The 24265-nt window shown below is 36.7% G+C and overlaps 4 protein-coding genes and 1 long non-coding RNA gene across 21 annotated transcripts in view; 3 read left to right on the top strand and 2 right to left on the bottom strand.

Moving 5' to 3' along the window:
- LOC122528463 (Down syndrome cell adhesion molecule-like protein Dscam2) overlaps positions 1-10667 on the bottom strand; it is a 115762-nt gene extending 105095 nt beyond the window's left edge. For all 16 annotated transcript variants that reach the window (XM_043653610.1, XM_043653593.1, XM_043653596.1 and 13 more), the window contains exons 1-4: positions 10542-10667; positions 8254-8377; positions 1556-1737; positions 221-359 (exon numbers count right to left, since the gene is read on the bottom strand). In XM_043653610.1, the coding sequence (XP_043509545.1) occupies positions 221-359; positions 1556-1737; positions 8254-8341 (409 nt within the window). In that variant the 5' untranslated portion in view covers positions 8342-8377; positions 10542-10667. The remainder of the gene's footprint in view (positions 1-220; positions 360-1555; positions 1738-8253; positions 8378-10541) is intronic.
- LOC122528472 lies at positions 226-3029 on the top strand. The gene is made up of 4 exons (XR_006306582.1): positions 226-352; positions 1548-1805; positions 2521-2741; positions 2827-3029. It is a non-coding gene; the product is annotated as an uncharacterized LOC122528472 (long non-coding RNA).
- A 114-nt stretch (positions 10668-10781) lies between the features above and the next one.
- On the top strand, positions 10782-12522 carry LOC122528470 (dolichol-phosphate mannosyltransferase subunit 1). Of its 2 annotated transcripts, none has more exons than XM_043653622.1 (4): positions 10782-11483; positions 11619-11829; positions 11900-12090; positions 12162-12522. In XM_043653622.1, the coding sequence occupies exons 1-4, from the start codon at positions 11344-11346 to the stop codon at positions 12379-12381; spliced, it is 762 nt and encodes a 253-aa protein (XP_043509557.1). In that variant the 5' UTR covers positions 10782-11343; the 3' UTR covers positions 12382-12522. The 2 variants fall into 2 exon arrangements, with proteins under 2 accessions (XP_043509557.1, XP_043509558.1); XM_043653623.1 differs by having other exon boundaries at positions 11361-11483; positions 11549-11829.
- A 641-nt stretch (positions 12523-13163) lies between these two features.
- Positions 13164-20546, top strand: LOC122528465 (centrosomal protein of 104 kDa). The gene is made up of 16 exons (XM_043653618.1): positions 13164-13441; positions 14202-14366; positions 14704-14915; positions 15467-15653; positions 16135-16346; positions 16425-16632; positions 16749-16896; positions 16956-17082; positions 17156-17382; positions 17805-18074; positions 18269-18482; positions 19027-19205; positions 19283-19428; positions 19520-19621; positions 19696-19821; positions 19883-20546. The coding sequence occupies exons 1-16, from the start codon at positions 13402-13404 to the stop codon at positions 19951-19953; spliced, it is 2634 nt and encodes an 877-aa protein (XP_043509553.1). The 5' UTR covers positions 13164-13401; the 3' UTR covers positions 19954-20546.
- On the bottom strand, positions 19514-23956 carry LOC122528466 (tRNA (cytosine(34)-C(5))-methyltransferase). Its single transcript, XM_043653619.1, has 11 exons — positions 23729-23956; positions 23091-23576; positions 22929-23013; positions 22696-22858; positions 22520-22627; positions 22261-22448; positions 22042-22186; positions 21659-21964; positions 21226-21593; positions 20990-21151; positions 19514-20929 (listed from the first exon to the last, which is right to left on the bottom strand). Exons 1-11 carry the CDS (start codon positions 23903-23905, stop codon positions 20775-20777), a joined length of 2343 nt encoding a protein of 780 aa, XP_043509554.1. The 5' UTR covers positions 23906-23956; the 3' UTR covers positions 19514-20774.
- Positions 23957-24265: the final 309 nt, after the last annotated feature.

Here is a 24265-nt window from a genome sequence, read left to right as displayed (position 1 = left end):
TTAAATTTCCCGTAAACGCATGAAAATCAGTCTAGTTATAGTAATACTGATCTTGAGACCTGTTTTCTTACACTCTGACAACAGCAAGACGTCGTAACTTTATTTCATGATCCATCTTATGGAAATTCGTTCTGTCTTATTAAAAATATTTGGTAAAAGATGGCCAGGCAACGGGCGCGAGTTCCGCGTAATCTTCACATGGAAAGAGATGAACACTTACCGGCTCTCACGTTGACATCTCGGCTGTGAACTGAACCTGCCGGGGAACGTGCCAGACAGCTGTAAACCTGAGCGTGAACCTCTTGACGATAATCCTCGGCGCGGAAAGGAGGGAAGACCAAGTTCCCATTTGGTAAGACCTGGCATAAGACAGAGAATTTTTTCATTCACCAAAGATCTGCTCTAATGAGGCGACAATTAATTCGGCCTTCTTAATCGTCGAATGACCGTTACTGACGTAAGATTGTTCGTTGCATCGATAAACGTAAACGAGTGACACGTGGGTGTCGCAAACATTCGATAGTGGGAAGTCAATCGTTTTCGACCGAATTGGGTTATTCTACGAGTAATTTTTGTCGTTAAATCAAGATGCCTAGAATGGACGAATATCTTACGCTGGACAATCATTGTGCTCTTTCCTCTCTCCCCTTATTTTTTTAGAGTTTTTTTTAGATATAATATTTATAATTACATTTAGTTATGTTTCGTTTAGAAAACGAAAAGAACTTGTAATGTTCCAAGAAGATGTTTAATATAATTTATAATTTAAATATAATAAATTAAATTTATAATACATATTATACATGCATTTGTGTATTCCGATTTTATATATTTCGTGGTAAGAATGCATACTATACTACTTAAATACATTTGAACACGACAAAGTTACTTATTATGTTATTGTTATCATTTAAATGCTTCAATTATAGATACTAAAAGGATCTATTAAGATATTAATAAGAACAATGGACGGTACTATGATAGATGAAAATTATTTTGCACAAATATATCTTAAATGATTTTTGTTTCTCACTAACAGTTTCTGTAAGTATTCATTGCAAATAAATAGAACTTGAACGATGCAAATGTATTTCTTGTTTCAATTTTACTTTAGCAAATCACTTAGGTTTAATTATTAGACGAAATAAAGGATTAACAGTAGAGAAAGTTTCTTTTGTTACAAAAGTTGAAAATGGAATAAAATTATTAATGTTTTAATCGTTTATACTGACTTATGAACGATAGTTACTAAAACTGACTGTTTAAATACTTATGAACGATTCCTACAGAATTTCTTATAATAAAAGAATACTGTTATATTATATAACGAACGAGTTAATTAATTTGTTCCATTCTTAATTTTCTTTAATTACTTCATATTACTCAACTTTTTAATACTGGAACTATAAAAATAAATTTCAAGGACTTGCTCAATATTCCTCATAATTTTACGAAATTTCAAGAAATAGCATTATAATAAAACATTGTTTAGTCTTTGATAGGTTAAAGGATATCCTATCCGTATAGTAAAATTTGTTAAAACAAAGGAAAGTACCTGTCTGAGTCCAGGAACGTCTCCAACAGCGCTTCCGTCAGCACGAACCCAGATGATATCCGGTTGGGGGTTTCCTCTGGCCTGGCATTCGACGACAGCTCCAGTTCCATTAGAGAAGTCAACTCGGTTTGGTGGTTCCTTGACAAATACTGGTCCCATGGATTCGTCCTCAGCGCAAGCCACTATGGAAACAAAAAGAAACTGATTGTAGGATAAAATTTCACTATAGAAGTTTCTACTTTACATATATGTAAATATATAGTACGTATATAGTTATAGAATATAGAATTCATATTTAAAATAAAATTAAATTATCTTTGACATTTTTATTTTTTATTTAGTAAGATCATTTAATTTTTAATACTTTTAAGGTTTCCTAAGCTATGCTATCCCTCATAATGGAGGATAATACAGTCCTTTTCAATCACAATAAAGCAACATGAGCCCCAAAACTCATTCTCTGACATTTCAAACATAGAGATTCCTCGCAGAGCTTCTTATAATACTGATACAATATACACATATTAGTTATTCTATAAACTAATGTAACGACACATGAATTAAATATTTCATTTGTGGATTATACACACACATAGTAAAAGAACAGCAGATTTTAGTTTAAAGAATTAGAGTTAGAGAGTCATTTAACCTCATTCTTATTCAAAATAAATCATTTTCATGATGCAAATTGTTTTCCTTTTCCTTCTAAAAACAAAATTCAGATTCATATTGGATCCATTTGCCTCCATTTTTTGATCTTCGTTAGAGAGCCGTTTAACCTCACTTTTCTTCAAGTTACTGAAATAACTTATTTTCATCATGTAATATATGTATGTTAAATTCAACTAAACTGTTCTTCTTTCGCTTCCACTTTTTAACACATATAATCTTATTAGTTTACCTAGATTAGGCGTAACTTAGAAGAAGAAACTTGAAACTGACCATGTTAACAGCGTCTTCTCTAGCGTCTACTCTAACAAGAGAATACATCAACGATTTCGACCGTCCATCAGTTTCTTCTGGCAGTGCCATTCGCGATGCAACGAAGGAGATTCCAATTAATCGAAACTGTCACCGGCAAAAGGAACTTTTGTTGCGTGTCTTTCAGACTCGCTTACCAACGGCTCCACCAGGATACACGACACCCACGTTCAATTGGCGCGTCGCCAATTGCAGCAAACAACAGGTTGCCGGTCTGCTATTGAATAATATGCTATCAACGTCACGTGACCATAAGGGAGACGTAATGCGTGATTCCTTTTCCGTTGCAGAGATGCCAATTTCATTCGCGAGCATCGAGGGCAATCACTATCGATCGTAAAAGATCGATATGTAGTGCCTCGACAAAATTCGATGTGAACATAGGTGGCAATATTCGATTACAAATTTTCCCGCGAAAGTATTCTAACACAATAAGTGTTCTAGCAATAAGAGCATAGTGAGCAGGTTTAAATCGTGGTATAATTATTCAGCTGACTAGAAAATCCTATTTTTATATTTCGATTTTACGCTTTTGCTCAGCAAACAAAAAAAAAATTTGTAATGTTTTAAGGGGATGGTTAGTAATAAAACTCGATCAAAGAATCGATGTACTAATAAGAATTTGTATGTGCTAATAACATTTAAACTTGAGATACTCTTTATTTTTAGAGAAATATATAAGCAACGCATCGTTAAAGAATTGTAATTTCAAAGTATTGATTTTGAAAGTACTGATTACGAAAAATTATACGTGAATGCTTCGCTAATAGCTCCAAATTAGCTCGCCAAGATTTTAGGGTATCTTCTCACTCTGGCCAGATTCTTAAGAAACAATACCTCTATTTTCAACCATTGCAACGTTGGGTTGTTTACTATTTCCTTCATGTGAAAGTTCCACGACACCCGACGCCTGCACGTGTGGTCCAGCCATCGCTTGTTAGCTCTACTCGTCAGTACAATGTTCTTTATTAGTTCTGCTCCTTCTTAGGTACAAATCCCTCTCATAAACATGCCAAAGTCAGAAACTCGACTATCCCGACTCTTTTAAAAATAAAAATCCGTTGACACTAGGTACGTGGATGTATAGAAACAAAAAATACGAGTTTCAAAAAAATGCGTTTAAAAATTGCAAGTTTGGGGATTAATACCACTGTTCCTTAATTATTCAGAATTTAATAGTGTCCGGATATTAATGGTAATGACTATACGTGCACAATCGTTTTTTTTCTTGGTCATAAAATATGAAATTAAGAATTAAAGACTTTAAATTAATTAAATTAACCAAATTTCATCATTATCAATTTGATTATTAAATCAGTTCAACTTAATAATAATTAAATTAATTTTTAATTGATGGTGATATGAATAACGTATTCAAGCACTAAGAAGTTGAAACATTTTTCGTACCAAGATGTCCCAAAGAGCTAATCAGCTACGTCACGATCTAAATCTGCTCATTCTTGCCCATATCCTTCCTGACTATTTCCAACCTCGAGGCCAGTTTCCGCATGTTTACGATTATACAAGAGTCCCTTGTTCCACTTTCGCGATGCGTAGCCGGCTTATAAGCATGGTTACCACGAGGCGAGAACGGATAAACGCAGAACGCTGTAAACTCCGAGTCACGAAGAACCGGTTGGCGAAGCGTACGCCAACTAGGCGAGCGACAGGAGGTGCGCAGGTACGAGGAACAGGTGTTACCAAGTTTTTTCGTATCGGAGCTCGGCGCATGTTCTTCCCCCTCTTTGGTTCCCTCTCAAATCTCGCGTTGCCTCTCCCATGTCTATTTTCGAAACATTCGCTGCCTTCATGCGTATTTATATTTATTTTATAGTAAAAATTTACATGAACTTGTCAGGGGATAATTTACATTATAATTGAGGGAGTTCGTGTAACAGAAATTCGCTCTACTAGCGATTCTTCGTTCGCGTAATTAGAAGTTCAGGTTCAAATAAGTAGAGATTCAACTGGCAAGATCAATTGGACAAAATTTATATCACTTATATCTTTTATGCATATTATTTTCTGTTTTATTTGAAAAAAAAACGCTATTTATTTAATTCATTTATGGCGCTCTTAGTTACGTATTTCTCGCGTTGTAGCTTTCGTCGACATGACCCTTTCCACTTTAAACGATCCGCGAATTGTTCGACTTAACGAGAGATAAGTTATCGCCACTCGACCTGGCGATTACATCGAAGAAAAGAAGAGCAAGAGACGCGGTAGGCAAAAGATTTTCAGGTGCCCGTAGAAGACCTCGGAGCTCTTCAAAAGTCTTTCACCCTAATTATTATGTCCGTCACGATCTCGCGAGTTCTAAGGTACACTCCCGTCCATAAATCACCGGACACTTGATAAAATTAAGGTGCGATTACGATTTACTTTGAGAACGACCTGACAATTCGTGGCTGCGATGACTATATCGCAACCTTCACTTTATTATTGTTCTCTAAATCTTTCAAATTTCAAATAATTTGTTACAGATACTCGAATTCCATTTTAAATCATTATTCTACGTTTTACGTAAATAGCTGTTAATTAATTCGCCTTTATATTGAATTTGAAAGCACAAATCTTCCTTTCGATTAAAATTAAAAATTTCAAATAGTAATTCAAACGTGTCCGAGCAAGAACATCTCGAAATAAAAATTAAGAGATCGAACAAATAAAATTTCACCAAGCAAATGATACTTCTTTAAATTTAAATGATTATTTGTCTGTTAAATACAACAATCCTTCACTTCATTTTGTATTACGAGATATATCTCTCCCTTTGAGAGACAGGAACGCGAGATATCTCGTCAGTGGTATTGCATAACCGATATAATTCTGGCGAGACATCATGGTAGCGAACGGGTTAATAATCGTGACGATCGTTTTGTTTAGAATGAGCAAGTGTCCGGTAACTTATGGACAGGACTGTATGCACACGCGTGGAAACGTAGGCGCGTGAGTCACACGTGTATTATTCCTATCGTGCGAATGGGACGTTAAAACGCGTGTCTCTGCTGGAAATATAATTGATGCAACGCATATTCCGGACGTCACTTTTGCCTATATATAGAGTAGCAGAGCGGTTATCGACCCGGAAGAATCTCGTCTTTGATCGTGAGCGCGTAACGCTGGAACTTTGCGAAAAATGCTTTTCACACCGGGTTTCCCAGGTCATCGATCGATCTTCCTTTCGCCTTCTTATCGCGGGATCGTTTGCTCGCGTGTGTTTTGTTAATGAACAAACTGTTCATTCAACGATCGACCTGATGGAACGGAGTTGGCCAAGGATCGTGTCTACTCCGCATTTTATTTTGCAACGCTGAATCAAATCGATCACACATCACAATAAGTTGAATGTTCGCGTGTGTTTGGTGGAACATCTCTGTATCTTTTTACTAGATAATTTGTTTGTAGTCATTCCTTTGTTCTTGCCATTTCTTTTCCAAAACATTGATTATATGTAATATCATAGCAAAAAGCTTCATTAAATTGTGAAAAATTTTTTTACGTCTTTTGGAAGCCAAGAACAATAAAAAAATGAAGAGTAAACACGAATGACCTATATTCTACGGACATGTAATAGATATGCTTGCCCTCGGAGAACTAATAAGCTATTAAAGCTTTAATCGAACAGAATTTAATATTTATTTCCCATTAAGATTCATTTCCTTTGGAACTATCGTGCGTAAACAATTGGACACTTAGTAGAATTCCATCAAAAAAGGTGGATAATTTTCTTTAACACTTCTTCTACTGTAAAGTATATAATGTTTTACATCTTACTACAACTTAGATCGAATGCTTTGCTAAATTCAATCGCAATCAAGAGATCTTTATTATATATCTTTATCATTCAAGTTTCAAAGATTCATTTCTAATAGACAGCTATTTATAGCGATTGAAAGCAGTCTCAGTATCTCAGCATTAATTAGATATGGCCAAAGAATTAATCTTCAGCCACCTTCAATCATTACTAGAGAGAGATGTTAGTCATTCTATGAACTGTGTACGTTGCAATTAAACAGAAAGAAACAAATTCACCAGCGATAATTTACAATTGTCCAAACACCAGCTGCACGATAATGCGTACGATTTACTGGGACTGAAAGAGTGAAATCTGCTTGGCTGCTCTCTCGCACAACGACGTTTCATTCAATACGACGCGGCCTCTGGTAGATATCCCCCCATATTCATCTTCTACCGTCTGCCGAATCATCGTCAAGGCATCTCACGTTAAAGACCGTGATACATGCGAAATCAAAAGATTCACCTGGCGTCGCACAAGTAAGCCCACGATTCTGTTTCAAGCACGGCCGTCCGTTCTGGGAACAGCAGCTGTTCCTTTCCCTTGGTTTCCTCCTACTCCCCTCTTTCTTAGCCGCAACCTCGGCAGCTGCAGTCCGTGCTCCGTTTCTACCTACATTGCACGCCTCTCGTGAACCTTTCGCGAGCTGACGGATTCGAAATAAAGCAACCCGTGATTCCATCCGTCTAACTGATTTTTCATCTCATTCCCTCGAGAAACTGCTCGTTGGGCCGAGCCAGGCGCGGACGTTTGAACGCAATCCTCGTTTCTATGATCGTATCTGAATATTTGAATTCAGATATTCATGAATGAATATCGAAAGAACTTTTATAAGCAAATTCGCATTGAATTATCTTACAGACGCAACGTGACATTGATAGCAAAAATTTCACTTCAGGGCTAGCTGTACTTAATCCTCCTATTGATCGAGCACGATAAGATTGCTAAATGAAAGATAAGTTAGTGCACCAGCTGCTAAACTCGAGGCTTGCATCGCGCGCAGCATGTGCTCGATGCACATATGTATAGTATGAACGATTGGATAGGCAAGATTGCAGCGCAGAGATGCGTTTCTTCGAGTCATTACCCTTTTTAACGATATAACATGATTGGCTAATTGTGGTAACACGAGGGTGGGTTCAACAATTATCCGCGATATAATTAAAAAATTGATCGAAACAGAGATCTTGCAACAACAAAATTGTTTTTCAATATGATTCTCCGCGTGTCAACGCACTTGATCTATCTTTATCGACAAGAAAAACACACGTTCAATAAGAAGCGAGCCGTGCATGCACCGCTTCCTTCGATTCTTTGCGACCAGTTTTAAACTTATCACAGTCCACTTATGCACATTACACTGTGCTCGTATCGTGCTGAAAGTTTTTCTATAGATTTCAGCGCCTCGTATCTCTTCAGACCATAAATTCCTGAATAACCAGTGCGAACATAAAACAGTCATTGTTACTCTCATGATAGACAAAAAAAAAAGTAAACTATCTTGTTAAGACTTGTACTATATCTAAAACCAATATACACAGAAAATATTACTACACATCGCGGATAATTATTGAATCACTCTCGTGGTTTTACAAAATGTGATTCTCCTCGTGTACAAAAAAAAAAAAAAAAAATAAAAGATCAGTAACTATGAATCAGCAAAAAAGTAAGAAAGTAGACATACTAAATAATGAATAAGTGAATGTAAAAAAATCTGTTTCAATCTGTTTCTCAACAGATGCTAACCACGGAAAATTACATGACACCAGGGTAAACGTCATCGCAGTGTTAATGATTTTTGTTCGCTTCCTTAATTGCGACAGATCGTTGATACAGATCGATTTAAAAATTCATTTCATACGAACGATCGCAACTCACGATTGCTAACGACACGTTCTTTTATAGTTGGTTGACTCACCGTTTGTCAATGCCAGGAGAGCTAAGAGAAGCATCATCGTTAAATAGGTGGGTATGTTATACCCTCCTCCAGGAGGATCACGCCACATTCTGATCCTGTCTTCCTTGATCGCACTGATTCTCACCTGATTTCACAGAAAAACACGCGACCTTGAAGCTGGCCGATTCACCAGGGGATTAAAATCGCGCGGGCTAAGGTATTTTGTGATCGCAACAGCCACGCGCTAACGTGAAAGAAACTCTAAAAATAGGTCGAAACTACTTCCTGCAGTGGTCTTTATCCCCGGAGCGAGATGCACGCGAGTCCCTCCCATGTCACACCGATAAATATATCCGATTCCTTTCCTTTTTGAGTGGCCTTTATTCGGTTCAAGGCCTTCATTCGGTCGGCCGTTTCTCTCTCTCGCTAATTTTTGCACGACGATCGCGCCGAATTTCCTCAAGCTCGCTACGACGAACGCTACGCGATCGGTGCATGCGATCAAGCTGAAGCGGGGCATCGGTCGTACTTTTAGTAGTTTCCTACGTTCCTACGTTCTTATACGACCGATCATTCTATCGCGAAGCCAGGCGGTTGGTTCTTCCTTGGCGGAGCAAAGAGAAAGAAAAAAGAAGAAAACAAAACCGAGGCAGGAAAACGAAAAGAAGCGGTAGCGTTTTGAAATCTTCAGCGGCGCAGCTGAACGACATCCTGGAGCAAGCGCATCTGCTGGCTGGAAATCACGACGATATTATAACGAGGCCTGGTTTGAAGCTGGCTAAAAAGCGCTGGCTAACGAAACCGGGCAAGGGAGAAAAAAAAAAAAAAAAAAGAGTGGGAAAAAGAACCCGGGGAAGAAAGGAAATCAATGCGTGAAAACTGAAAGTGCGCGAAGCCTTTAGCGTCCGTCGGTTTCGCGATAATCCCTGGGACACGTTACCGGTCGTTTTTCAAAAGCACCGATGATACAGCGTGCACGTGCTGAATCGTTGATAGCGTGGGTTAGGTGGGAAGGAGGCAGCGAACGGGGGGAGAGACGAACAAGATGGAAGAAGAGAGACGGAACAAGAGAAAGAGAAAGAAGGGAATAAGAGAGAGAGAGAGAGAGAGAGAGAGAGAGAAGGAGCGAATGAGAGAAATCGAGAGAGGAAATGGGAGAAAGGAGGAAAGAGAAGGGAAAGGAGGAGAGAGAAGGAGAAAGATAGTGAAACAGAGAGGCACGGAGTAGTGCGGCTCGTCACGGAACTGCTCCCTCTCGGTGGGTTTATTGATCGCAGGGTGCGGAGCGGACCAATCTACCCCTCGTGCAGCGTACGCCATGCTTGCTGGTATTTGCTCGAACCAGTCCGCTTGCTCGCCAGCCTGCCCGATTCTCCGCTCCTCCGACAGTCTTCGCCTAAATCCGCCCCCTCCCCTCCTCCCCCCCTCCCCACCGACCATATAAAATGCCGCATGGCCCGCTACCTGGACCAGAAATACCACACTGGGCTTTGTTGCCGCGATCATCGCCTCGAATGCTGCCGATGCAGAAAAGAATCCCGATCGACGACGAGCCGTGTCGTCGTTCGTTTAATTAATCCCGATGTCAGTAGTACTACGACCGATAGATCTGGGCCATGCAACATCGATCTGGTTTCGAAGGAAGGTCACCACCCCTGCACGCGACGCGGATCAACCGTCTCGTCCTTTTTTCATCTTCTTTCAAAGGTGAACAGAAGACTCTCCCACCGTATCAAATGTTGAAACTCGCGTCAAATTTTGAAACCTCGTGCGCTCGATCGCGAGCCGCGACTCCTCTGCAGTGTCCGTTCGAAGTTGCAGCCGACGCAGCGCACCTTTTTCGTTAAAAAAAGGAAAGAAAGAATCGCGCGCCGTCTCTTCCTCGCGACTTCTCGGCGTTGACGCGAGACGATCAGCCCCTGTCAATTTTTCGTTCAGCCCCACGGGTGACAACGCCGAGTACGTCGACCGGCAACGTCAACCCAAGAATACAATACATCACGCCAGCCGAGCTGTTGCGAACACGAGCTGTTTGCGAGACAACGCCGCAAGCACCAAGCTTTCAATCGTGAACGACTAATCACGCGGTGATCGCACTTTACGATTCACACAGGAGCACATGCACACATGTACACACCCACGAGAGATTTAGCAAATCCCCTCGAGGGACTACCAGCGGACGTTTTTCAAAATCGTCCCTGCCGCGACGATCGCGCGAATTTTCGAAACAGGCGAAACAGCCGCTCGAGCCGTGACTCACGTGCTCGTTCGTCTGCACGCGTCGCTTTTTTTCACCGGGTTCTACGTACCGACGACACGTCGATTAAATCGCAGTGACACACGCTGACCACACCGGTTCGGTGAACAGAACGAACACTCTAGGTCCGTAGACGACCGAAGAGTGCAGCGAGGAGCGTCGTTTGCTTCGGGACGGCGGCTGCTCCACAAGATCCCGAGGTCGGCGGTGGGGGGTCGCAGCCGTGGTTCGCTGTTGCCTCTCATTGTGGTGGGGACGCCGGTTGGTCGACCTTTGTTACACGCGACGGAAACTGCAGCGGTCCGCGTTACTTTGGCACCCGACTCTTTTAATTGCAATTGTCTTATGTTTCTGTTTATACGCCGTCGCGTTGCCGAATCTCACTTCACCCGAAGCGTTTTCGATGCAATAAACGTCCCGGCTTGAAACGGGCAGCGCCAATTTCTCGCACCACCTGAAACAGTCGCCTCTGTTTTATCGCGACGAACGTTAAATTTTCTTACCGGTAGAAATGGAAAAATTAAAGATTAAAGATTGCGATGCAGTTTAATTAATACGTGTATTGCATTAGATTTTGTCGGATACGTGCATACATGCCGTTCTCCGGTAGTACTCGAGACTCCATATTGTCCGGAATTTCAAATATTTGAACGATTCGTATGAATCTGAGGACTCGATGAATGAAAGTCGAAAGCACTGGTTTTATCGCCGTGACACGTCACCGAAAGACGACTACTTTATTGACAAATTTCCCGAAGCCGCGTGGATTATTCCGCCGCGTTTGTCAGTGCGACGTTTGATAAGGAAGGGTTCGTTCGTGACGCGTTTCTCTGCCGAGTATATCAGTGTCGAACATGGTCGAGAGAGATCAGACGAAAAAAGACATAAAGGAATTGGCAAGGAATGACAAATACTCGATTTTGCTTCCAACTTACAATGAAATCGAGAATTTACCGATAATTGTTTGGCTTATCGTGAAATATATGGACGAGAGGTAAATATCATGGCGACATAACCTCAAATCTGAGTGAAGCCTGACAATGAGTCGCTTCTGCACAGTGTAATTAGACAATTATAAGTATGAAATCGAAATGACTGGACAGTCAAGCGAAAATATACAACATTCTAGCGAACTTGATTATGAGATTATCGTGATAGACGATGGTTCACCAGATGGAACGTTGGACATGGCCAAACAGCTGCAGAACGTGTACGGAGAGAACAAGATAGTTTTGAGACCAAGAGAAAAGAAGCTTGGACTAGGCACAGCTTATATGCATGGAATTAAACATGCTACAGGAAACTTCATTGTCATTATGGATGCAGATTTGTCGCATCATGTATTTATCTTCCTCTCCAAAAGAGATATTTCAGAAATGTCAAATTTTACGTATGTTTTTATTTTCATAGCCCAAATTCATACCAAAAATGATAGAGCAGCAGAGGTATCTTGATCTGGACGTCGTTAGTGGCACCAGATATGCACAAGGTGGCGGAGTTTATGGTTGGGACTTTAAAAGGAAATTAATAAGCAGAGGAGCAAATTTTTTGACTCAACTTTTGCTGAGGCCAAGTGCCAGTGATCTCACAGGAAGTTTCAGGCAAATAATTTGAACATTAATGAACGTGAATTTTGTAATGTCCTAAATGTCTTACAGTATTGAAATTGCAGGCTATATAAGAAAGACGTATTGGAGAAACTTACTCAGTCCTGCGTATCAAAGGGGTATGTCTTCCAGATGGAGATGATTGTAAGAGCTAGACAATTCAAATACACTATAGGAGAAGTTCCAATCACATTTGTCGACCGTGTTTATGGAGAATCAAAGCTGGGAGGATCAGAAATTTTTCAATTCGTAAAAGGTCTTTTGTATCTTTTTGCAACTACGTAACAATAAAAGAAGATATAAAAATAAATATTCCTTGTATCATAAGAAATATATAGATATTTTAATTTATATATATCAAAATGATTTATATAAATCAAAATATCTATAAATATGTTTTTTAAATAAACATTTAATTTACATGTATTATTTGATTCTTTTTAATTCGATACAGTTCAGATTTTTCAATTAATGAAGGATAAATGCGTACTTTAAAAATGAAGGAGCACGTGCACGCACACGTGGTCGTGAATGAGAGACACGATACATATATAACGATTTTAGCAAGCGATTCCACCCTCGCCGCACCCTCTGACGTCACGCAGCCTCCGTTTATTGATCCATTACGAAATTACAGTCTATATTTCGACTTGAACAGAATACAAGACGGTGCCACAATGTGCCATGTACGAAAACTAGCCAAGATGTGAAAAAAAATATATACATACATACATTCAACGTCTTATCTACGCGTGACCATATAATACGACATATAATACACTTTCAAAATTAATTCACACGTACTTTCCTATTTGATCTACTTATGAATAAGTGAGAATAATTTTTTCACATAAACTTACAACGAATCAGAATCTTCGACATTTTACTAGCCCTTGTAGAAACGTCAAATCTGCTCTAAAAAAAGAAAGCTATCGTGCTGTTTCGATCGATCATCGGTTTTTTTGTTTCTCTATAAAAGAGCTTGGGAATACAAGAGTGTCTCTCTTGGCAAGCGAAAATGCTCGAGGTCTCGAGATCAGAGTATCCGTTTGCGGAACGAGTGCAGTTAGTCAGTTCTGTCGCAAGCTTCGCCGCGGCCAGACGTGCAAGTGGCGTTGCCTACGCGCCGGGGTGAAACTTGCAAGCTCCCCCTTATCGAGCTTTCAGATGGCTGTGCCTTTTAGATTTTGACGTTTTTTCATTTCCCCTTCTCCTGTTGTACACGTTATTTTTTTTTTCAATCGTTCAAGTATATATATATGGTTCCGGTGCGCTGTTTTCACCGCTAGGAAGTCACCTCCAGACATGCCACGGAAAATTGGATTCAACGTCGTATACGCAGCCAGTAAGAGAACGTCAGATTGTGATTGTGAAATTTATCGAACGACGATAACCTCCAGTTGTGTGTAGATTTCTCGCTGATTGGAATGACAGTATAAGATATATATGTGATTTCTTTGAAACAGAATTCATCGGAAGGTATAAAATTACGAAATCGTTCGCACGCGTGAACATTGATTTTTTTTTTTCTTTTTCTTTTTTGCTTTTCACGCGGAGAAGATTTCATTCTTCGGAAGTTGCTGCTTTAGAAGAAAACAAGTAGACAACAACGACTCGACACGTGCTTCACCGCGTCTCGTTACAGATTGCATAGATTATAATGAATGCTCGTAATCGACGCCCGGTTTACATTGCCGAACGATTAAATATTACACCAACTATTCTCTCAATTGACAAACGCCAGGAATAGCCATGTAACGCATTTTCTTGATTGTTGTGATTGCGAAGCGTGAACCAAGGTGCGGTATTCCGTAACGAGGTCTCGTGTTAACAGTCCATCGTGGAAAGTATAATTTCAGAGTTAAAACATTATCGATTATATTTCTTACTATCTCCATTTTTGCTCAGAAAAGGAAGGCAGGTAATCGCGGGAAATAAGAACCACACGCGGATGAAAAGTTAGAGAAATTAAAAAAAAAAGAAAAGAGCGTATATATTCGATCAGAACTATTCTTCAAAGAGTAACACAAAGACGAGAATATTCATTATATTATCTGTTAAAATATGTCTGGTTTTATATGCTGTAATATTTTGAATAATCACAGGCGAAGAAGATAGGCACTCTTCGCTGGAATTGAATGTTCACGGGCCGACGGTAAGGGGATGGCAAAGTTCAAGAAGGTGTACATATCCTCAAGAACTTATTCTGCGCCTTCACGGCCCGACGAAGCTTACGAGAATACAAGTCTTAGCTCATCAATATTTAATTCGTAAGTTCCTGTCTTACAAACAACGTGTCGTATCGTACTCCTGTCTTCCCTATCTTTCTTGCCATGAATCATTTTATGAAAACTTAATACCACTCTGCCGGAGTGATTCTCCAGAAAGCAATTCGCTAACAATGAAAAACGAATTAGCACGGCAACCTCGATTTCCCGAGGCTAGGCTGCTCTGCCTTTCTCGTTTCATTCTCTCTTCTTCACTTCACTCTTATTCCGCTGAATGCCGTGCAACTTTTTTTACTCTCCAAATTCCTGCTTTCTTCTTCGCAACGACGCATCAATGAGAGGGGAGCGTCTTGATAATCATCGTCAAATGCTCTTGCAGCGGAGAAACTCGAGATTTGGACATCGAGGGAAGAGAATGCATCCGTGACGACCGAGTTCAGTTATTTGGGTTACATTACGCTGTCGGACAATGCATCGACCATGTACAAAAGTAGAGAGCTGAAAAGCGTCGCCCTTCCAGAAACAGAGGCGATCTCGCTGAAACTAAGACTTCACAAACCGCACAGTAACGCGCACAATGTTTATCAACAGGTACATAATCTCTCGGTATACATACGTGATAGCGGATACATTTTTTGCCTCGACATTTCCATCCTTCCATTATTTCTCACTCTCGCTAAGAATCTTAAAGGATTTGCTGTTTACTTTTGCTACATATTACGTTAGAAAAAAGTAATCTTTCATTTGAATTAAAGGAAGACGTCAGTTTCAAGTAATAAGCATGATAGTTTTGCAATTTTATAGCTGACTAAAATTATCTGAAAGTAAAGCTGCCTCTTCGTTCCGGCAGTTGTCATTGAATGTGATTTTTTATTTAATATATAACAGCTCCAAATTTTGCAACATATTAAACTAAATAAATAAATTTATAGTGCGTTTGTAAGGGTACGTAATTTTAAATTATTTTTTAGCTGGTTTGTTAAAATTATCTGAAACTGGAGCTATCTTCTCATTGCAGCTCTCTTCAATTTCTTAAATATCTGCCTTCCTAGTTAGTAGACGAAACGTAGTCCCAATGTTTATTATCGGGATACTAGTTTATAGGTAACATAAAGCATTACAGCTGTCATTTGGAATTGTAGGTCGGTCTTATCGCTATTAACATTCTTGGTGAACCTTACGGGCAAGAACTGACCGGCCAAGGAGACGCACCATACAATCCCCATTACACGTCCCCATATGATGATTTAGCATTTGAAATGTATGTCGATCGTGAAGTAGCCAAAATCATAAGACAGATGGAAGCAAAAAAATTACAGGCTGTAGAAGGTGTGTATAATAGTTAGACTGTGGTTTTTTAAATTTTGATGAACATTAGTTAAATAGAAATTTGTTAATGTTATTTGTTTAACAGGATATCCTGTGTTAAATTAGGAGAAACAGTCATATTTGTCATGTTTCATATATTTATTATAACTTTTCAATAAAGCGTTTATAGACTTTTAGTCCTATTTTTTTATCTACGAAATACACTGACAATGTTTAAATATTAGACCTTTGGACATCCTGTATGTTATAATAAATACTTTGGATATTTTATATGATTATTACATTTATTATTATATGATATATTTATTATATATATTCATGCATATACTTATTATTATATATTACATAATGTGCAATGCGTTGCATGCATTTTCTTAGTCTCTAATAAACCCATTAAAATCTGCAGTCTAATAACAATCGTATTGTTCAGATATAAATAAACATTTTATGAAGATACGAACTGTATGAATTATGCTTTTAGAGGAGAGATTCGAGTATGCTTCGAAGCTTAAAGTAGCGATGGAGAACCTGAGAAAAGCCGGAGAACGTCTTGGGAAGTATGAATTAGAAAAGAAATATGCCATAGCGTTAGAAGATTATGACAAGGCCAAAGCGAAAAAAGCACAAGCGCAACAATACAGACAACAAGTCTACCAGAGTTTAGAGGTGCAAGATCTACTAGAACTTCACGGGGTGAATATACATGTTTAAAAATTAGCATGTAATTAAAATAAAAACACTTGCCTATTATAATTTTGTTCGTTTCAACAGCCATTGGAAAAGAATAACAAATCGTCGATGGGAGGGAAAGAACCTATGTCGATAGATACCTGTACTTCGAATACGACTACTGTTCCTGAAGATATTACATCTCCACCGAGATTGGTGATTCCACCTAACCGCGATGGAGCTATATCGCCGACTGGTCCAGCACATCAACCACCTGTCTCGCCTCTGCATCAGAAACCAAACAGTCCTGGTAAATTAATTTGCCATGGCCGATAAATAAAATAATAATACAATAGGATAATAAATCAATGTAAAGTAATTTAAAGTAATAATAATCAATAGCTCGACTCTCGTTTACTTTCACAGAGGTTACAGATAGTCCTACGAACGGTGTTGTGGAGAGACAAAACAACTGCAACAAAGGTTCTCTCAGAAGAAAAACCAAATCTGCAGGACCGGCGCTTCGTTCCAGCTACGAAGCTTACGAAGAGAGGACGATTCCTGCTTTAAGACAGTAAGACAAAGAAAAAGTGGAAAGCAATAATATAGAAGCTACATTCAATTGCATTTCAGTTCGCACACGAACGAGTTTACAAGAGAATGTCACATGGACAATACAGAAACGAAAGTGGTATCAAAGTTGAATGACAGGGAAAAGAAGCAAGCTGCCTTACCTATCGCTGTTTTTGGAATGGAAATGGTAATGCGAATTTTAGATAATTATTTCAATTAACTCTTTACTACGATGATCATTAATGACACTCGTCGTTTAGGTCGAGAAATTTTACTCGAAACAATTCACGGATAAGGAAGAAGGTCTGATGCAATTGAAGGAGGAACTGAAGACTTTCGATCCGGAAGTTTCCAAACATTCCGCGAATAAAACAGCAAGAGCTGCGATTTTACTATTGCACAGAGCTCTCAGAGATAAAGTTTTTAGCGTGTATAGTCTAGCAGCACAATTAATTCGAATTTTCTTCTCCGAATTTGCAACTGATAGGTATTAATATATTATTTACATCTTAATCTCTCATAATCGAATAATCCAATATTTAATCCAGAATATTTACTAGTAATAGATGGTTTGAAAAATAAAAAGAACGTATCTTTACAAAGAGTTTTAAGAATTTAGTTAATTCGATAACTGAAGAATATTGAAATTGATAATTTTCTCGATTTCTATTTAGGTATTTATACTTTAATATCAGAAGAATGGTTATTTTATTATTCAAAATATCAAATTAATCAAAATATCAATACGTTCTATGATTTGGCGAAACGTTGAGAAAAAATTAAACATGAACTTGGTAACATGAAGATTTTTGTCTCCCTATTAATTCGAATATGAGAAGCTCTGTTGTATTTAAAATTTACATATCCATGTTACAAATTATTACGGATTACAAATTCTTGCCATTTTAGAGTATCTTCTACGGAAATTGCACGAAGCGTAGAAAGACTACTCCCTGAGTTGTTGACAAAGTCAGGGGACACTACTCCAAGGATTCACAATATGGCAGTGCATACGATACTCAGTATGGCAGATTGTAAATGCGTCAGAGAGTTGCATATTATACCCGTACACTTGACAAGACCCGTTAGTAGTAGCACGCATCAAAGATTAGCCCTTAGCAGACTAGAAATGGTGGAGCAGTTAATTCTGAACCACGGAATATCCACTGACAAACAAAGGTGACTCAAAATAACGTAATCTCAACAATAGACTTTTAATATCAAACATAAAGAAAACTAAAGAACGTTAGACCACTGCCTGTGACGACTGATATGATTTTATTTGTTGACGTCATTGGCAGAGGTCCAGCCTCATTGTTAAGACTGAACCGTTAAAACGCAATTACTCTGATAAGACATTGTAACTGTTGTAGTGGACTCACTTGTCGGACCTTGTCAGAATTGGGTTCTTCGGGATTGCACCATCCAGCGGAAGCGGTTAGGAAGGTTTCTGAAAGGATTTTGGTGTTGGTGTACAAGGTGAATCCCAGATTGGTCCGTAAGCAATTGCCTCCTGACGATGATATTACCAGGAGGAACTTGCTGTATCGTCAACTTTTTCACGAATTCGATCTCATTGATCTTCAGGTAAAGGTTCCTTGAAAAATTGAGATATAATTAGATATACGCTGTTTTTACAAAATACATACAATACATTGTTTATATTTTTATAATGCGAAAAAATCTCTTATATCAAAGATTTTATCAAAATCTTGATACTATATCTTTAAGCGGAGATTTGACTAATTTATACAGATTTTCCAAAAGTGTTTTCAATCATATTATATCAGTTTGAATGACAATGTTTTATCCTATTTCACTAAATCGCCAGACTGACTGATCTCAAAATAAAATAAAATATGTTTTATAGCGTAGTTTAATCGGATATTAATTTTTTAGAATATTTTACTTGATTTTCTCGACGTACATGAATTTATCTTTCTGCACCGAAGGCTCCAATCAATCTGTAACATACATATATTATTAATTTCATATTATGACATTACTGTTATCTAAATAGATATAATCTAATTATTTAGAAAATTGTATTAAAATCTAATAACCACTTCGTATAAATTTCCGGTGAAAAAATGAAATTATATATATTAACGATATTTCTTATTTGTTACAGAGAAAAAAAGAAGCGGAAGCGAGTCACAAAACAACGACACCCACACGGACGAAATCCACGGAAAATAATGTGGCGAACTTAACGAAATCTCCTTCAAGAACGAGTCCTGTTGTGAGTACTGGAAGCTCAACAAGTATAACATCTCCGTCCGAGAATAGTACAGAACATAAGGGTGACAAGTGAGTAACATATGATCATACTATAAATATTTATTTCATATACGTTAAAAATATATTCCTTTTTTTTTTTTTCTTAGGATATGCATATTTTGCCTTTCCAAAGGACAAGGATATTCCGAAGAGGGATTAAACATTCATTATTGGAGAAGTTGCCCTATGTTAACGAAATGCGAAGCATGTAAGCAAGTGGTGGAAATTTCGTACTTGAACTTACATTTGTTAAGTGAGTATTGTTCCTTTTGTTCGTTTGTGTTTAATGTGTAGCATTTAATCGTAAAAAATATGCATTTTATCGTAAAAAATATGCATTTCAGATGAATGTGATATGAGAAGCAATTACGACAAATGCGATATATGCAAGCAAGCCATTCATGAAGATTCTTTCGAAGAACACAGAAAATCTAGCAAGTGTACAAGTATGAAAAAATGATGCAGTATATGAAGTACAGTGAAAAAGATAAACTACCAAAGATATCATTTTTTATTACAGAACCTATCGAAGGCTATGATCGTTGTCCATTATGTTCCATTCTTGTCAATCAAAATAAATGGAGAGAACATCTGATGGGTGATCATCCCTGTACGAATAATCCTCGAAATAAATCAGGAAAAAGCTGTAAGTTTAATATTACTTAAATACAATGCGTTAATGAATGCGAAATACGTTTCGTTTGTAGGTTCAAAATCTCCATCAAATTCTCAGAATCTCAGCGGAAAAATAACTACTCCAACTAGTAGAGATTACTAGCGTCAACCGTCAACTTCGAGTCTTTCAGAGTGCAAAAAATTTTAGAAAAGGTTTTTCTTTTGTTTTCTTTTATAGTTTATCTATATGTTATGAGCATTTTTCATATTTATATACTTGTATTTGAATGTTTTTTATAGCAAAACCCGTCCTTTATTAGTAGAAATCTCCATGTTAAACAAATTTTTAATCATAAATTGAAATCCTCTAATCTGTAGGATTTAGAAAACCTTATTATCAACTAAATTTGAAAACGAAAGAGAATCTAACGAGTATTGTAATTTAAAGCGAATATCATCGAGGCAATAGATATTCATCTTTTCCAACTTTAATATACAGTAGAAACAAACAAATTCTCTACGATTTAATAATATATTGTTAAACACTATGGCATGTAGCCATTTCAGAATTAATGATTCCTCTACATCCGGCCATATTTATAACAATATTTGTACTATAATCAACAAACTATCCCAAATTTAGTGGCCGAAAATACAAAAGGAAAGAGTATCGCTCAAATTATATGAAAATTACATGTAATTTCATAAATTGTTTCACAGAAAATAATTAGTAAAACAAAAGATATTTCCCATCAATTAACGATTATTTCTTTGTCCTGCTATAAAAACATTTTATTTCTTTCCTATAAGATACAATTCATCGTGTCGTATTAAATATCAGCCTTGTTAGAATTTCGTAATAAATGGCGCACTTTTACTAAATTTTGAATAAATGCAAATTTTTTACTTATTCTTACAACGTACTGAAATTAATATCTCTGAAAGAAATTAAAGGAACATCACTTTGTATTACAAAATTATGTGTCATTCTTTTAATTCGTCCGAAGGTTCTGATTTTATGTCTTTCTTTATATCAACGTCCACTGCATCAGCATCACTAGTAACCTCATTACTCAACTTTTCAGAAGCAACTATAGAATCTTCTTGAGAAACACGATTTTCTTTGAATTTATTTTTCTCTGAAATAACAATTCCAAATAATAATAATATTCTAAATACAATATCTCATAAATACATACCATACATCGAACAGTCAGCTCCCAATAAACGTAAATAATGAATTGCATCATGTACAGGAACATATGCTCTCAGAGACATTGTACCTCGCCATCCTACCATCTGTAACTTTAATGGATTTTCAGTTTCTTCTTCTTCATATACAAGTATACAACTTCCAGTTGCTAAAACAAGAAAGGAAACAATATTTATAATGAAATTTACTGAACATTTGGTTCAATGCTACAAAGTATATTACCAAAGTTTTGTAACCGTTCTTGCGTTTCTGGATTAAGTTTCACAATTTCAGGTGGTGTATGAGGACTATTGTTTTGTAACAACATTATTAGGTCATTTTTAGATATCCTAATTTTCCTACTATCGCCAATATATTTAATGATACTTTGTATTCCTTCCTGTGCAAGTCTAAATGGACAATCCATATTTTTATTGTCACAGCGTACAAATGTTTTTACACCAGTATTTATTAATTTTATTTGATCTTCATTAGATAACACAACATTACGTATCTCAGGTGATGTATAATAAATATTTTTCTTCTTTCTACCAATACATCGCACCAATAAACAGCGAGGATCCAAATTATCAGATATATCATAAAACTTTCTAAAAATTTCGGTATTACAAATAAATTAAACAAATGGGAAGTTAAAAAAAAAATTTCCACTCACTTAATAGAAGACCAGACTTCTTCTTTATCATCGTTGAAAAAAACGAATGGATCTTCCTTAAACCCACGAGCAATTCTTCTACGTTTTCTTCTGGATTCAATTAATTTGTTCATATCGTCAAATGTCCTCTTTTCATGTATATTCTTCGATTCTTGTTCCAAACTCAATTCAGCGTTACCGTCTTCAATCACTTGAGTAACTTCATCGCTCATCTGTGATGCGCGTTCCCATGGTAGGTGATCTACTTTTTCCAAAACAGCAACAAAAAACCCACCTGTATCTTGATGGTGTGGTAATATCCTCATACTGCATTATTGAAAAATTGTTATTATTATGTGAGTAAATCAACAACAGTATTAAAAACATCAGTTTCTATCAGTTACCATCTTTCAAAATGAAATTTAGCTGCATCCTCTGGTTTTGGTGGAAACATCTTCGGACGTACTTGTGTTTGCCATTGTTCAGGTACATCTTCCCACGATTTATAATACTGTAGATCTTTTGATGCTGGTAGCCAATGTGATATGCCTATATAGTATATATATTGTTAAATACCTGATGCAAAAATGAACTTATACAATACAGTACACAATATACAATACCTGGGTCACACACTAATCCAGGTACTAAATCTCTACAATCAACTAATCGCACAGAATCTCCAGTCTCAATAAGAAGTCTGTGAAGTACTGCTTCATTTTCTACTGGATTTAATGAGCAAGTAGAATATACCATTCTTCCTCCAACAGTTAAAAGTTCTAAGCCTCTTCTGGCTATTCTAAACTGAATTCTTTAAATTGATAGATATAAATTATTTTTATTAATTAAACTGTGCAGTATTTAAAATGAAATAACATTTACCCATGGAGATTGTTACCATTTGCTGGACTCCACTTACACCAAATATCAGGGTTCTTTCTCATTGTACCATCACCACTACATGGTACATCAGCAAGTATTCTATCAAATCTGTAATAAAATGTAAAAAATGACAGTACTTTATAAATAGAAGTATTTTATTTTTATATTTTACTGACTTTAATCTTTCTTTTGTACCATCTGGCTTAGTAATAGTGAAATTAGGTAATACTGATGCATCATGATTTGTGATTAAAATAATTGGACTGTTTAATCTTTTTGCTTGATGTACAAGCATGTAACAACGATTATTGTCAAGATCATTAGCTATTACAAATCCCTCTGTAAACAAATAAATATCAATAGAACAATTGCACAATTTGTTTGTAAATACTTAAAATTTTATTAATACCTGGAAATGCACTTTCCTCGTCAGAATGAATCATTTCAATAAGTTGGGTTGTTTTTGATCCTGGTGCTGCGCACATATCTAAAACCTATTTTAAATAATAATTATTCTTTATTACTTTAAAATTAAATTTAATATAATACACATATTATTAAATCAGTATACCTTATGATGAGGTTTTACATCCAGTACTAAAGGTGGCACCATGCTAACTACTTCTTGTCTACTAATGTTTCCACTTTCTGTTTCAACAATTAAAAAATTGTGTAATCTAAAATAAGCTTCAGATCTTCTAATATCTTTTCTAGTTAATTGTAGTTGCCAAGCTAATCCATCAGGATAAAATGGCAAGCATTGTAATATGTCCTTGGGTTTAGTCTCCTCATTATTCTTTGAATCATCTTCCATATGCGTTGTTAAAATTCCTTTAAAGAAATCTCCCTTAATAGTTTCAAGTAATGCCTTGGCTTCTACTTTTGAGCCTGTAATTCTAAATGCCACTGGAAGATTTTTCCGCATGGTATTGATAAAAGAATCCCATTGTTCTTCAGGAACAATTTGTTCAGTTTTATAATAATTTTCAAAATCCTTATTTTCTCTGATAATGTCTGCATAATTGTGATGTGGAGTAATATCCCATTCATCTTTTTTCTGCATAATGTATAAAAATTTTATATGTGTACCATTTATATAAAAAGAAACTTTGTTAGCAATTATTTTCAACATATAAGAGAATGATATGTATGTAGTATAAAATAAACATAACTGCAAATCTTCGCAACCGGGAGATTTATAATATATACCTTCTGTTTTTCACGCCTTTTCTCTGCAAAATTTCTTTTTGGTATATGCTTTCGCCCTTTCCCCATTGTTTTACGCAAAAAATTATCAATTACTCGTTTACTACAATTGCAATTACAGCACGTGTTCAAATAACAGCAAAATATGACAAGATTATTACCATTGACAATTACTACCATTAATAAGAAAAGTATAGATGCGACATCGTGTAGCACATTATGAATTATCGAGCTCAAAGATAATAAGAGTAACGCCCTCACTTAATTATGGCGAACGAAATAATTATATTCAATTCAATTATTGAAAGCAATAACAGATACAAAATAAACTTAATGTCATAAAGTCATACGAGGTACACAATAGGCTTATCAGTGTCTCAGTTACTGACCAATGTATTTTTCTATTCCACACTTCTAAGATGTTGAATAAGAATAGAATAAACTTGACATTCAATGCAAATAAAAATTTATTATTCAGCATAATTTTTTTTTAAATTAATATGAATGAAGTCATACTTTAAGCGTAAGTCTATATCTTAA

This window comes from Frieseomelitta varia, unplaced genomic scaffold, assembly GCF_011392965.1.
Source record: "Frieseomelitta varia isolate USP_RPSP 00005682 unplaced genomic scaffold, Fvar_1.2 scaffold_251, whole genome shotgun sequence".
NCBI lineage: Eukaryota > Metazoa > Arthropoda > Insecta > Hymenoptera > Apidae > Frieseomelitta > Frieseomelitta varia.
The sequence above is the reverse complement of the archived record's forward strand: the minus strand, read 5'-3'. Positions and strand labels throughout refer to the sequence as shown.